Below are 14,356 nucleotides of genomic sequence, written 5' to 3'. Positions count from 1 at the left end.
GTTTGATTTCTTTGCATGTGTGGATTGAATGGGTTGTTACCAACATCTGATGAAAATTTCATGTCAATAGCACCTTTAGAAATAAATGTACTGAGAAAGATGGTGATGTGTTCAATAAGTATTTTACCATATATATATATCAATATGATATGTATATATCAATAGAACAGTGCAATGATTTTGTTGCCTTGTTGATTTTGTTGCCTTTTCAGTGTAAAAAAAGAAAAAAAAATTATGTAAACCCAAACTTAGTGCAGCCCGTTTTACATATCTCACCATGGGAACAATCATACAAAATGCCAAAGTTCCCTTTCAAACAGTCTGAAAGAGCAGCGAAAAGGTTTATGAGAAATGTAATCTGTGGCTCTTTTTTCAGTGTAGTTCAATCTGTCCTTAAAACTCTGCTGGAGATTTTCAATCAGTGTGGCATACTGTACCATGCAGTCTTGCACTTTTGTATTGTCTGCTGCTTCTCTTGTCATTAACAAGTAGGCAATTCAGGCTTCATCTTTAATTTCCATGTATAGTAATCCAAAAATGAATGCAAAATCCCACTAGGGATCATGCAGTTCAAGATAGTCCTTATTTTTCTCTGCAAGAAACAGATTCACCTGACTACCTCTTGAAAGCCATCTTACAGTGCAATGAAGAAACAGATCATTTGGACGATTTGGATATAGTTTACCTAGAAGTTCACCTATAACTGTCTGTGATTGTGAGCATGGGTGTGCAGAAATTTGACAAGTTACAGCACAGATTTCATGATGTGGTCCAAGTTGAGCTTTTTAGAGATCAAGTGATTTTGATGGATCTACAGTGAAATCTCCAAAAATCTGGAAAATGGCCATTAGCTTTACACAGATCTACAGTATGAGGTCATTCTCAGATCCAAGTAAGGCATGCACTTTGTTTGTGGCTTTTGCAGTTAGGTTTAATAATTAGTGCTTGATTTCAGATCAAATTTTCAACTGTAAAATGTCCAGCAGTTTTTAACTGGGGTTAACTGAGATTTCAACTGTAAAATGTCCAGCAGTTTTTAACTGGGGTATTCTAACACAGACAGGCTTGAACATAACAAGAATTATTTAAAACAATACTGAAATACCAGCATTTCTCAAGATCTGACTATATATGTGTTTCAATTTGAGTTGTTAATGTCCAACATTTTCTGATTAGCAGTGTGACATGACGGCTGAATGGCTGAAATGTCACAAATTTTACTTTTAGGAAAAAGGATAGCAAACATCACTGTAGCACTTTTAACAAATTCTTCTTCTCTGTATTACTACTTTGTACAAGCAATGTTACATGGAATATGTAACATTGTAACTCTTCATTACGTGACAAGGCAAAACAACAATCTTAGGCATTTTCAGAAATATATACCTATCCGCTAGCATAATAATATATGGACTATAGAATTATGGCAGATGAGGAAATAAAAATGGTTTATTACACAATAAAAAAACAATGTAAATGACCACCATACAATATTACACTAAACATGAATCTCAGACATTTTCAATAATACTGACTTAATATCTTGTAACCTTCTTTAAGGTAGACAATGAAAATTAAGTATAATAACTCCACTGACTGAAATTGCAATGCTTTAATCCATACAATTAAACAATTCACAAAATTATTGTAATATATGGTTTAAAGTTTATAGCCTATATTTCTTCATATTTGATAATTTCTAAACTTTTCCAAGAGGCTTGAAGGAGTACCACATGTACGTCGAAAGCCATGAAGCCAATAACCACCTGAGGGAAACAGATCAATATTATCAGGAACATAACAAGAAAGTAGATATTTAATACCATGCTACCACCAATGATAATGGTAATGACTGATAATTTTACTGTAATTGTAAAAATTACTTGAAGAAAGTTCTTCAATAGATGTTATCCCCTCTTTTGGAACTTCTTTTGGTGTTTCTGAATGACCAGCTTGGAATTCATCTCTGTCTTTTGCTGATTCTAGCATTGGCTCCTTTTTGTTTTTAAGGGCCCAATGCATTGACTAATTGAAGGAAACAAACAAAATGTAAATGCTGTATTTATTTGCCTACATATTTAACTTGTAATCCCTTCCTTACAGCGTATAAGAAAAAGGAAAAATTATACTGAAATATTCTATCACAATGTCCTATATAAAAATTGCACATACCATTTTAACTGTATCACTCAAGGCCTGGAATTCACTGAATGGCACAGTGATGCCACTTCTCAACCAGTAGTCATATTTTTTTCTTTTGGTCTCATCTGTGAGAATTTCTTTGGCCTGTTGTAATTTTTGAAAGTCTTGTGCTGCACAAAAATGTAAGAAATGCAAACAACAGTGTTATGTTTTTATAAATACTGTGCAAATTGTAAAAATCCCCCAAAAAATCCTTTGGAATTTATTTAAGTATTTTTTGTCTTTAACTGCATATTGTGCATATTAGTAGTTTAATTTTTAATTTGTTTGCTTACCTGCTTCAGGATTTTCTGGTTGTTTGTCAGGGTGGCAAGACAGGGCTCTCACTTTATACTCTGCCATAATTTGTTCAGTCTAATGGATATGTAAAGAACAGGACATAAATAAACAGCTTGTCAAACATGGTCAAAATGGTGATATGGTGATAAATGGTGATTAAAAATTAAGCTTTGCGTTAGTTCTGGCAGGCCACGTCGTCAAGCGTGCATCAGCTGTTAATCAGCAGTCCACGACGTGCACCAATCTGGTTACGTCATCCTTATTACCCTACCATTTAAATTCCCATTCATTGAGCCGCTTTCTAGCGCGTCGCTGCTGCTGCGACTTAAACTCCCTCCTCCAACCCCGACTCCACCATGCCGGAACCCATGTTTGTTGTACCAGTTTACGTCTTAAATCTCCACTTATTTTCTCTCTCTCTCTCTCTCTCTCTCTCTCTCTCTCTCTCTCTCTCTCTCTAATTATTTAATTATTTATTTACCCATTTATTCATTTAGTTGCAAAAAAAAAACCTCTATGCATGACCAACAGAACAGAACCATACCGCCAACACTAACTTTATGCTATCATCCAATCAACTCTCATTTGACAAGTGGTCCTGACAGAAATAGACAATGACTGAATATCTAATATAAAGTTGCATAATATCTTTTTGGCAAAAAAAAAACATTTGCACAGATGTTAGTAGACTAAACAGGCTAATGTAAACCTAGTGCCATATCTGTTTATTTATTTAGATTTAAAAAATTAAGTGTGTATGAGCTAAACTGGTAGGCATAGGCTGTGTTTAAATATTAATAACTATGTTAGTAACAAAGCTCCAGCTTTTCTCTGTGGAGAGAGGAGAAGCTTCGAGAAGAACAACCATCTCTGCAGCACTCAACCAGTCAGGCCTGTATGGTAGAATGGCCAGATGGAAGCTACTCCTCAGTAAAAGGCACATGATGGCCCACCTGGAGTTTGCCAAAAGGCACCCGAAGGACTCTCAGACCATGAGAAGCAACATTCTTGGTCTGGTGAAACAAAGATTGAACTTTTTGGCCTGAATAGCAAGTGTTATGTACTGTATGAAGGAAACCAGGCAATGCTCATCACCTGGCCAATACCATCCCTACAGTGAAGCATGGTGGTGGCAACATCATGCTGTGTGGATGTTTTTCAGTCGCAGGAACTGGGAGACTAGTCAGGATCGAGGAAAAGATGAATGCAGCAATGTCCTTGATGAAAACCTACTCCAGAGCACTCTGGACCTCAGACTGGGGCGAAGGTTCATCTTCCAAAAGGACAATAACACTAAGCACACAGACAAGATAACAAATCAGTGGCTACAGGACAACCCTGAGCATGTCCTTGTGTGGCCCAGCCAGAGCCCAGACTTGAACCTGATTGAACATCTCTGAAGAGATCTGAAAATGGCTGTGTACTGATGCTCCCCATCCAACCTGATGGAGCTTGAGAGGTCCTGCAAAGAAGAATGGGAGAAACCGCCAAAAAATTGGTGTGCCAAGCTACTCAAAATAACTTGAGACTGTAATTGCTGCCAAAGGTGCTTCAACAAAGTACTGAGCAAAGGCTGTGAATAATTATGTACATGATTTTTGTGTGTGTGTGTTTTTCAAAGATTTCACACAAACTCCTTTTACCCTGTCATTATGGGGTATTGTTTGTAGAATTTTGAGGAAAATAATTAATTTAATCCTTTTTGGAATGGCTGTAATATAACAAAATGTGGAAAATTTGAAGCGCTGTGAATACTTTCCAGATGCAGTGTATGTCTCAATTTTGCGTGGTTCTTAGATTATCAGTATAAATAACTGCAAGATCCCCTCCCCTGACTGTTAGGTGTGGCTGATGTAGTGAAATTTACAATAGTGAACAATAGTGAAACTTGTGTATTTTTTAAATTTGGTACACACAGGCTGAAGTAGTTTAAGTCTTTGGTACTTTTAATTGTGATGATTTTGGCTCACATTGAACAAAAACCCACCAATTCACTATCTAAAGAAAATAGAATATGGTGACATGCCAATCAGCTAATCAACTCCAAACACCTGCAAAGGTTTCCTGAGCCATCAAAATGGTCTCTACATTTGGTTCACTAGGCTACATAATCATGGGGAAGACTGCTGATCAAACTCACCAGACCTGAACCAAATAGAGAGTCTATGGGGTATTGTCAAGAGGAAAATGAGAATGAAGAGACCAAAAAATGCAAATGAGCTGAAGGCCATTGTCAAAGAAACCTGGGCTTTTATACCACCTCAGCAGTGCCACAGACTGATCACCTCCCGAATACGAGAAACAGGCAGGGGTGATGGTACAGGTTTATTGTTGTCAAAGAAATGGTGCTTTACACCTCTACTCTTCTCTCATTTAACCATCTCTTCTTTTGAATTCCATGCCATTTCAGTTACCTCTCCAATCAAACTTGTTATCATTGTTGTCTATCGCCCTCCTGGTCCCCTAGGAGACTTCCTGGAAGAAATGGACTCACTGCTTAGTGCTTTTCCTTCCGATAGCTCCCCCCTGACAGTGCTTGGTGACTTCAACCTCCCCTCTGACAAGTTACATTCTTCTTCCCTCCTGTCTCTTCTCGACTCATTCACTCTCACACTCAACAGCTACATCCCCACACACAAAGGAGGCAATGTCCTGGACCTGGTTTTCACCCGTCCTTCTCCAGCTACAGACGTGACTGCTACCCCTCTACACATCTCTGATCATCACCTGGTATCCTTCAACATCACTCTATCTATCCTACCTAAAACTACCTCTCACCCCCTCGCTCTTACCCGCCGCAACCTTCACTCTGTCTCCCCTTCATCTGTAGCTTCTGGCACTCTTTCTTCCCTTCCTGATCCTGAGTCTTTTTCCTCACTACTCTTGGACTCAGCCACAGATACTTTCCTCTCATCTCTTTCCTCAACTATGGACTTCCTCTGCCCTATGTTCACTAAACCCAAAAAAAAACTTCTTGTTCTGCTCCTTGGCTTTCAGATGTGCTGCGCAACAATCGAGGAGAGCTAAGATCATCAGAGAGAAAGTGGAAGAAATCACAACTTGATGCAGATCTTGATTTTTACCGAACACTTCTTGTCAAGTTCTCCTCAGATGTGACTTCTGCCAAGACTTCCTTCTACAAGGAAAAGCTTGAAGCTTCCTCACATGATCCTCGGAAATTCCACAACATCATCTCTTCTCTGCTCAACCGCACGGCTCCACCTTCTTCATCCTCCCTGACTGCAGAAGACTTTGCTTCTTTCTACCAGGAGAAGATTGAGGAAATCTGCCGGACCTTCACTTCAGCCCCGACTGCACTTACATCTCAGAGTATGGATTCCCCTACACTTTCGTTGTCCCATTTCTCAACTGTGGCAGCAGAAGAGATTTTACAACTCATCCAGTCCTGCAATCCTACCACCTGCCCATTGGATCCGATCCCTACCATTATGCTCCAGACCATCTCGCAAGACATTTTGCCCTTCATTTCCACTATCGTCAATAGATCCATAGCATCTGGTCAGGTACCAACTACTTTCAAGAGAGCAAGGGTTATTCCCATCCTAAAGAAACCTGCTCTGGATCCATCAGACATCAGTAACTACAGACCGGTATCACTTCTCTCATTTCTTTCAAAAATTCTTGAATGTATTGTCTATAATCAACTGTCTGTCTATCTCTCACAGAACAACCTCCAAGACCCCAACCTGTCTGGCTTTAAAGCAGCACACTCTACAGAGACAGCCCTTTTGGATGTCTCTGAGAAGCTACATGCTGCTAGAACAGCCAAACTGTCATCCATCCTTATCCTCCTTGACCTTTCAGCAGCGTTTGATACGGTCAACTACAAGACTCTCTTATCCACCCTCAAGAGTCTTGGGATTTGCAGATCAGCTTGGAAATGGTTTGCCTCCTACCTGGAAGGACGCTCATATCAGGTAACATGGAGGGGAGTGACATCTGCTCCACGCAGACTCTCTACTGGTGTCCCACAGGACTCAGTACTTGGTCCTCTTCTTTTCTCCCTGTATACTCACTCTCTTGGTGAAGTTATTTCATCACATGGGTTCTCTTACCACTGCTATGCTGATGATACACAACTTACTTTCTCTTTCCCACCCTCAGATGCCACAGCTTCTGACCGGATCTCAGCATGTCTGGCAGAAATTTCATCATGGATGACTGCTCATCAGTTAAAGCTCAATCCTAGAAAAACTGAACTGCTGTTCATCCCAGGTGATTCATCCCCAGGTCATGATTTTGCTATATCCTTGCACAACGATCTGATCTTCCCTTCAGCCACAGCTCGCAACCTTGGGGTAAACATGGACAATCAACTATCCTTTTCCTCTCATGTTGCTAATGTGACTCGCTCATGTCGGTTTCTTCTCTACAACATTAGAAGGATTCGGCCATTTTTGTCCACACAGACTGCTCAGGTACTTGTTCAGTCTCTTGTCATTTCTAGACTGGATTACTGCAATGCACTGCTGGTAGGTCTACCTATGAACGCAATCCGTCCTCTGCAAATGAACCAAAATGCAGCTGCCCGGCTTGTTTCCAACCTGCCAAAGTTCTCTCATACCACCCCGCTGCTGCGATCCATCCGATCCAAAAAAAAACCTTTTGACACTTTTTCATTGTAACTTTGAACAAATGTTTTAAACTCATGGTATCTTAAGTATGTAACCTAGTGAACCAGCATTAATGTATTCAATGTTAGAGATTTAAGCACTTATGTACGTCGCTCTGGATAAGGGCGTCTGCCAAATGCTGTAAATGTAAATGTAAATGGAGGCAGTAATTAAAGCAAAAGGAGCCCCAACCAGGTATTGAGTACATATACAGTAAATTAACATACTTTCCAGAAGGCCAACAATTCTCTAAAAATGTTTTTTTATTGGTCTTATGAAGATTTTGAGATTGGTGGGTTTAATTGAATTGGTAGGTTTTTGTTAAATGTGAGTCAAAATCATCACAATTAAAAGTAACAAAGACTTAAACTACTTCAGTATGTGTGTAGTGAATTTATATAATACACAAGTTTCACTGAGTTGAAATTATGAAATAAATTAACTTTTCCACAACATTCTATTTTATTGAGATGCACCTGTATATTTTTATAACCATTTGGTCTCGTTGCTGGGCCTCATCGCCAACAACGATGAGGCAAATAACTGGAGCGAGGTGAGCTAACTGGTCCAGTGGTGTAATGACAATAATCTCTTCCTCAATGGTGCTACAGTGAAGAGGGTGAGCAGCACAAAGTTCCATATCTCCGAGGACCTCTCCTGAATGGCAAACACCACATCGCTGGCCAAGAAAGCTCAGTCACGCCTCTAATTCCTCCACAAACTGAGGAAAGCACAAGTCCCACCTTGCATCATGTGCTCCTTCTCCCGGGGCACCATTGAGAGCATCCTCACCAGCTGCATCTCTGTGTTGTACGGAGGCTGCACTGCCTACTTTTGAAAGACTCTGCAGCGCATAGTGAATGCAGCCAGCAAGCTCATCGGTATCGCTCTCCTTACCCACCTGTGAAACATCTTCTACAGCTAGCTGCCTTCAGGGAAAAGGTACCAGAGGCTCCAGGCTTGCTCCACAAGACTTTCAAACAGCTCACCCCACACTTCTTTATTGCACATAAGACACTTTATACTCTCTGCAAACATGGATTTAGTTACAAACCCCTATTTAAAAAAGTTACATGTACAAATTCTTCAAATCTGACACTGTTGCACTTTCACAAATTACATTCTTTTTGCACTACTGTCATATTGTTGCCACTCTATCTGTCTTGTACCTTACAAATGCCTTTATGCTCAGAACTAATTATGTAGTGATTTTGCAGACAAAATTAAAAAGGAATTGCAAATTATATATGATTTTTTTGCAATTGCATTTCCTACTTGTCATTGTAAAAACTGTGACATAAATCAAATGCAAATGCAAACCGTTTGCATTTCCATTTAAGTCAGGGGTCGGCAACCCGCGGCTCCGGAGCCGCAAGTGGCTCTTTCATCCCTCTGCTGCGGCTCCCTGTAGATTTGGAAAATAAATATTTAATTTAAATTTATTTTATTTTAGTTACTTTTTTAAAAAAAATCAAAACTCTAAGATTATGATGCTCTTGTAACATTAAAATAAGCCATGTTTAATTTTTTTGTTGCTCAAAATATGCATCATAACTGCCGACTTGCAAAATTGAAAATTTCATTCAATTCATTTTGATGTCATGAATACAAAGATTGTTCAAACTGTTCAAAATATTTTTGTTTGCCTGCAGAAATAAAATTTTGTTTACTCGGTAGCAGTTCACTGATTTCATAAATGCAACACACTACAGTTTTTTCTATACTTTCCATAAAGGTAAAAAATGATATATGCAGTGTTATCTTCATTTTAGATGTCAAAAGGGTTTTGTGTTTCCCTGTGTTTTTTTTTTCTGTGGGGAAACGGGTTCAAATGGCTCTTTGAGTGTTTAAGGTTGCCGACCTCTGGTTTAAGTGAAGGCACACAGTCTATGCCAAATATCAAATGGAAAAGCAAAGTACATTTGCAATTGAATTTTCTATCTTTTGAGTTACGACCCTGCCATAGTTTAATCTCAATAGCAATTCCCCATTTGCTACTTCAATACCTATTTTGCATACGGATCCTGCTACAACACAAATGCAATCACAAATACTTTTGCATTTGTGTTTCCAATGTCTGCACGTAAACGTGTCAATCATTGTTGGGAGTGGGATTATATTATGGGGTGTGTTTGTATCTTAAAGTGACGTCGTTCACAGTCGTCCTGAACATAATATGTGCAATCTATTCTGAATTTCAGTCTACATATAGTATTCAAGTGTCTCATAAAGACTATGCTGTGGTTATGGATGCTATTCCCTCTGGTCTAAAGATGCTTCTTAAAAATACCTGTCCTCAGCTTCCTGAGTACTCCTTGAATCCTGCTGATACTGAAATTTGTTGCATTTGTTTCTCCCATTCCCCTATAAAAATCAATAATCACTCTATTCTGGCTCTGTTTTAAAGGGATATTTTCTCCAGCCCTTCCATTATTTCATTTTGGAATGGTTTTATTGCTCACCTTTTGTGGAGAAAAATTTGGAAACTTCCCCATGAATACTTAATCACTAAAAAATTTTCCTATAAGTTCATCTATAAGTATTATCCTTGCAAGTATTATTTTGTAAACAGATTTGATCAGTTTAGACATTTTTGCTTTAGTTATTTGTTATATTTTGCCAAATAAAATTTATAAAATTTATATATTCTTGTTTCTGTATTTCACTTGTTTATTCAGTATACTTCTGACTGATGTTATGATTCTTTAAAATAAAAATAAAAAAAAACAGTGTAATGACAAACCAATCTCCCAGCTGCTGTGAGAGGCTGCTGCAACTCTGGAACAGACATCACAAAATACAGACAGAAAGGCTTTTATTCACTTTACTGAGTTTGGTGAAAACAACTTTTTTAATGTTGCTATTTGTTAAGGTCACAAACTCACTTATTTTCAGTATGAGTAGTCTTCAGTAGTCTTTGGCCTGTTGTGTGAGTATCATGAATGTCCTCAACAACTTCACCAATCACATCAATCGTAAAAGTCAGTTTTGCATTTGCATTTGAATTATGTCACGGTTTTTACGTAGGAAACAAATTATTAATTTTTCTTTACAAAATCACTCCATACAGAATATTTACATATATTTACAATATTTATGTATATTTGCACCTTACAAATTGTTGACATATATTTGGAGATATAATTGTATATTAACAAATTTACTGTTTACATTTAATCAGATGTATATTCATTCAGATTTAATTGATATATTTACTTGGTATATATATATATGTATATTTATTACAAGTACACTACTGTTATCTCTATACAAATCTGTTTCTATATTGTGCTAACTGCTGATATTCTTATACAAACATTCAATACTCAATAACTCATTTGGTTTTATCCACGTTTCTGTTAAACAGCAAACACTTAACTTCTGATCAGCAATCATAATCAATAAGTGCTTTAGGTGCAAAAGATCTTATATTTAACAGTCCTAGCTTTAGATCAAAGGTGCTGGCTGTGCATTCACCTCATATAAATGGTGAGTATTTATAGAATTTTGTTTAGCTCAGGAAACAGACACAGTCTCTATATTGTGAATTTATTGCCGCTAGCAGTCAGATTAGCCTTCTTGTCTGCTCCTATAGATTGTCACTGATTAACTAGGCCGGTTCTTAAGTTGCATGAGAGCAGCACCTTTTCAAATGGGATGGACACCTTCCAGAGTGGGATTGACACCTTCCTGTGCACCATCCTTTCCCTCAAAAGTGCTACAATTATCTATGAAGACCACATTGTTTTCAAAGCACTATTCTATCTCCACCTAAGACATCATGATTATACCCTACAGAAACTACACTACTCTCGCTATCGCTAACCCTAACTAGCGTTTGGACGCACACCTCAAAAGCTAAAATCTTCCCCATCAGAGAGCTAACTACCATACACTTATCAAAATAAAATGAATGCTAAGGACGAAGGAAGAAATGCTAAACATCTTGCAGCTTACACTGGACAAGCTGAATGTTTAATGATTACGTACCTTTGACTTGAATATGATTGGAATATTAAAAAGACCCTAAGAAGGTTCCCTCCACTAGCTATTTGAAGACCAGAAACAAAAAGTCTCTCCCAAATAATAATAATAAAAGTAACTGTGATAGGAAAGTAAAAACTTCAACAAATGAAAGCGACAGCACAAAATATTGAGGAAAATGAGAAAACTAAAACAGTATAATTTAAACGTGGAGATGTATAAATGACAAGATTCTTTGCAAAAGAAGGAGCATATTCATACACAGAGGGTGGAGGTAATTTCCGACAAAATAAAGTTTTTTAAAACTGTGGCATATCTCATGTTAATATACAAGTGGATTTGATGATGACCTAAAAAACATGGCCACCATCTCCCAATCAGAATTCAGCAGCCATTTGTAACAGTTTACATTGAGCTATCCTCATAAAACTCGAATCGAAGGTTCCGGTAGGGACCTACTAGTACCTAATAGAATCGAACATGAACTGGCCGACAGGGAGCACTGTTAGTTTTGTTTATTGCTTGCTTAATTCTGTTGCTTCTGTTATATTCACCACTTTTCAACAAGGTGGTATTGGAGATGGCTGTACAATAATTTTATACTGTTTCACTATCTCTACTTTATGAATTGCTGTTGAAGTTCATCATCTAAAACTTTGTTATATTTACATTTACATTTACAGCATTTGGCAGATGGTCCACACTGTGCACAATAAGCACTGCCAAGCAGGCTGTTTTTTTTAAAAGCATATACACTATTTTGTATTCCTTTATTCAAATGAGTGTGACCAAATGGGCATTATTATGTTCCTGTGGCCCGAAGCCTTGACCATCTGAAAATTTTTCATTTCCAGATTTTTTGTATTATAAAACTACTATAAAATGTACCTTTTATTTACCTTGTATTGACCTGTCAGTAACATATGTACAGTAATGAATTATTCCTTGCACTGACTTACCAGTATAAAATGTTGCATTGCTATAGGAAAATAACCCATGATATTTCTTGACATAAACAGTGTGCAGAAACAATGACTACTGTACACAAGCAGCATTGTTCACACCATACTAAGATCTCACATGCATGTACCTGATATCCAGTACATTCAATAGATGGCACACCAGAGCCAAAACATCCCTGTTCATCAGCTCTGCAAGTCGAAATATAGGTTCAACACACTTGTTAAAGTTGTGCTTGATTGTCTCATCCATGACAAGAGCTACACCTTCAATCAAAACCAGGGAAGAAGGGGAAATTTGTCCATTTTAATCACTGCACTAATTCATTCTGTGTGACTACAAATAAATTATCATTCCTCAACCATGCTTGATAGTTGGCAGGAGGTGAGTCTGCCTTACATGGTGCTGTGAATGATGATCATACATGTATTCCTTTTTCTTGAAATACGGTAAAATATTATAAAATCCTGACATAAAAAAAGAAAAAAATTTAACTTAAAGTTAGTAATATTTTGAAAATACCAATAATGCTATTGTAAAATTATTAACCAAACAAATCTTAAAAACAAATTTTAAAACAAGAATGTGTTAAAATAATCACATTTATTTTTAGATTTTTCAGATTTTCTTTAGTAATCTGAAAACAGAGAAAATTGAAATAATAATAATAGGTTTTAATGATATATATGAAGGAAGCATTAAAAAGCAGGCTGTGTGTCTGTTTAGTAGACATAAAATATGAACCAAATTTTGCTGGTGATGAAATTGCATAGATTTTATCAGTTCTTTATTTTAACATTTTTTTGTAATTGTAAATCAATTGGCATTTGTCACATGAGAACTTTCTGTTTTTGGGGGGGGGGGGGGTTTCATTATAATGTAATTTGGTATTATTTATAATGTCTTTAGAAAATTTAAAATGTACAATTATAATTATTTCCGATAAAACTAACAACTGCAGTTGAAGTACAATTATGAGCTGTGCTTCGTCTAGTTGAGAGTAAAGTTGAGAGCAAATTTCTCTTGATCACCAGAGCAGCAATTTAGGCCAAATTCATGGGTCGAGTGTTCGCTCATTCTACAACTAGTATGTTGGAGTACAATGGAGTTGTGCATAAAGTCATGAAATTTGGTCTGTTCACAATATGCAACGTGACCAACAGCTGTTTCTTGCACGCACGCACACACACACACACACACACACACACACACACACACACACACACACACACACACACACACACCCGTATATTATATTTATATAATTACAATTATATAGAATGTATCATTACAGCTTTGCTATAATAGTGTAAAACGAGAATAAATAATATGTTATTTTGTAATAGATGCCATGCAACGTGAAATTCTAGGTCTTAACCAGATGACGCAGATAACCGTAGCCTATTGTTATTTGGATACAACAATAATACCGATATTTAAGACACCGGTGTTTAGTTTTCCTCGATAATCAACCCTGCGTAATCAGTCGAGTGTAATGATAGGGCACAGATTATTATACTCAGGCTTTATCTATGTTGACAAAAACAGAAATCTTACCGTTGACAGCTCATCGCACCCAAGTAAGCCGTAATAATCTTCCAGATGTTCTGTTTTACAATTTATTATAGTTTCCATTTTTTGTGGAATCAGCCTCAGCGGTCCTTTCATAACACAAAAACAACATAGATTTATCTCCAGTAGGTTTGCAGCAGAGCATTATCATTATTTTTTTATATGTACGTAGTGGAAATATAAACGGGTCTGTATAAAGCAAGCTATCGTCAATTAGCTAATTAACTCGTTTATCTTGCTCACCTCACAACTGGTACTGGTCAAAGCTGTTACTGCGGTCTCGGGATCAGAACTCAGAACTTTCTGGGTTGTCGTTTGACTCTGAGGCGGAGCAGCGACTATGGAAAGACTAAAGGGTCATATACTGTAGCTGTACACTCAATTTTTTTGTTTTTTGTTTTGTTGTGCTTTTGTTTGGTTTTTGTTTCCTGTTTTTTTTTCTTTGATGAAATTAAGACAGAGAGAATATGGGGCTGATGGTGTAGTAGATTTATACATTGTGGCAGTCATTTATTTAATGTTTATTAAATAGTTTATTAACGTGAACATGAATGTGTGTAGGTGAACTAAACGAGGTCACCTAGTAATTAAATAAAATGACACAGGACATTATCATTTTAATCCATATTTCATGGCGAACAATGGAGTGACATCATAAATATCATAGGAAACAACATTTATATAGTTCTATATTGCCTGAACATTGACATACTGAGATAAGCTGG

General features: G+C 37.2%; 1 protein-coding gene across 2 annotated transcripts; it reads right to left on the bottom strand.

Annotated features, from left to right (window-relative positions):
* Positions 1–1,431: 1,431 nt before the first annotated feature.
* Positions 1,432–14,021, bottom strand: dnajc12 (DnaJ (Hsp40) homolog, subfamily C, member 12). Of its 2 annotated transcripts, none has more exons than XM_027165894.2 (6): positions 13,875–14,021; positions 13,617–13,720; positions 2,478–2,556; positions 2,173–2,312; positions 1,884–2,025; positions 1,432–1,766 (listed from the first exon to the last, which is right to left on the bottom strand). In XM_027165894.2, the coding sequence occupies exons 2-6, from the start codon at positions 13,692–13,694 to the stop codon at positions 1,684–1,686; spliced, it is 522 nt and encodes a 173-aa protein (XP_027021695.1). In that variant the 5' UTR covers positions 13,695–13,720; positions 13,875–14,021; the 3' UTR covers positions 1,432–1,683. The 2 variants fall into 2 exon arrangements, with proteins under 2 accessions (XP_027021695.1, XP_027021696.1); XM_027165895.2 differs by lacking the exon at positions 13,875–14,021 and adding an exon at positions 3,577–3,774.
* Between the last annotated feature and the right edge of the window lie 335 nt (positions 14,022–14,356).

Source organism: Tachysurus fulvidraco, chromosome 4 (genome assembly GCF_022655615.1).
Source record: "Tachysurus fulvidraco isolate hzauxx_2018 chromosome 4, HZAU_PFXX_2.0, whole genome shotgun sequence".
Taxonomy (NCBI): domain Eukaryota; kingdom Metazoa; phylum Chordata; class Actinopteri; order Siluriformes; family Bagridae; genus Tachysurus; species Tachysurus fulvidraco.
Note: the sequence above shows the minus strand (reverse complement) of the source record. Positions and strands in the feature narration are given on the sequence as shown.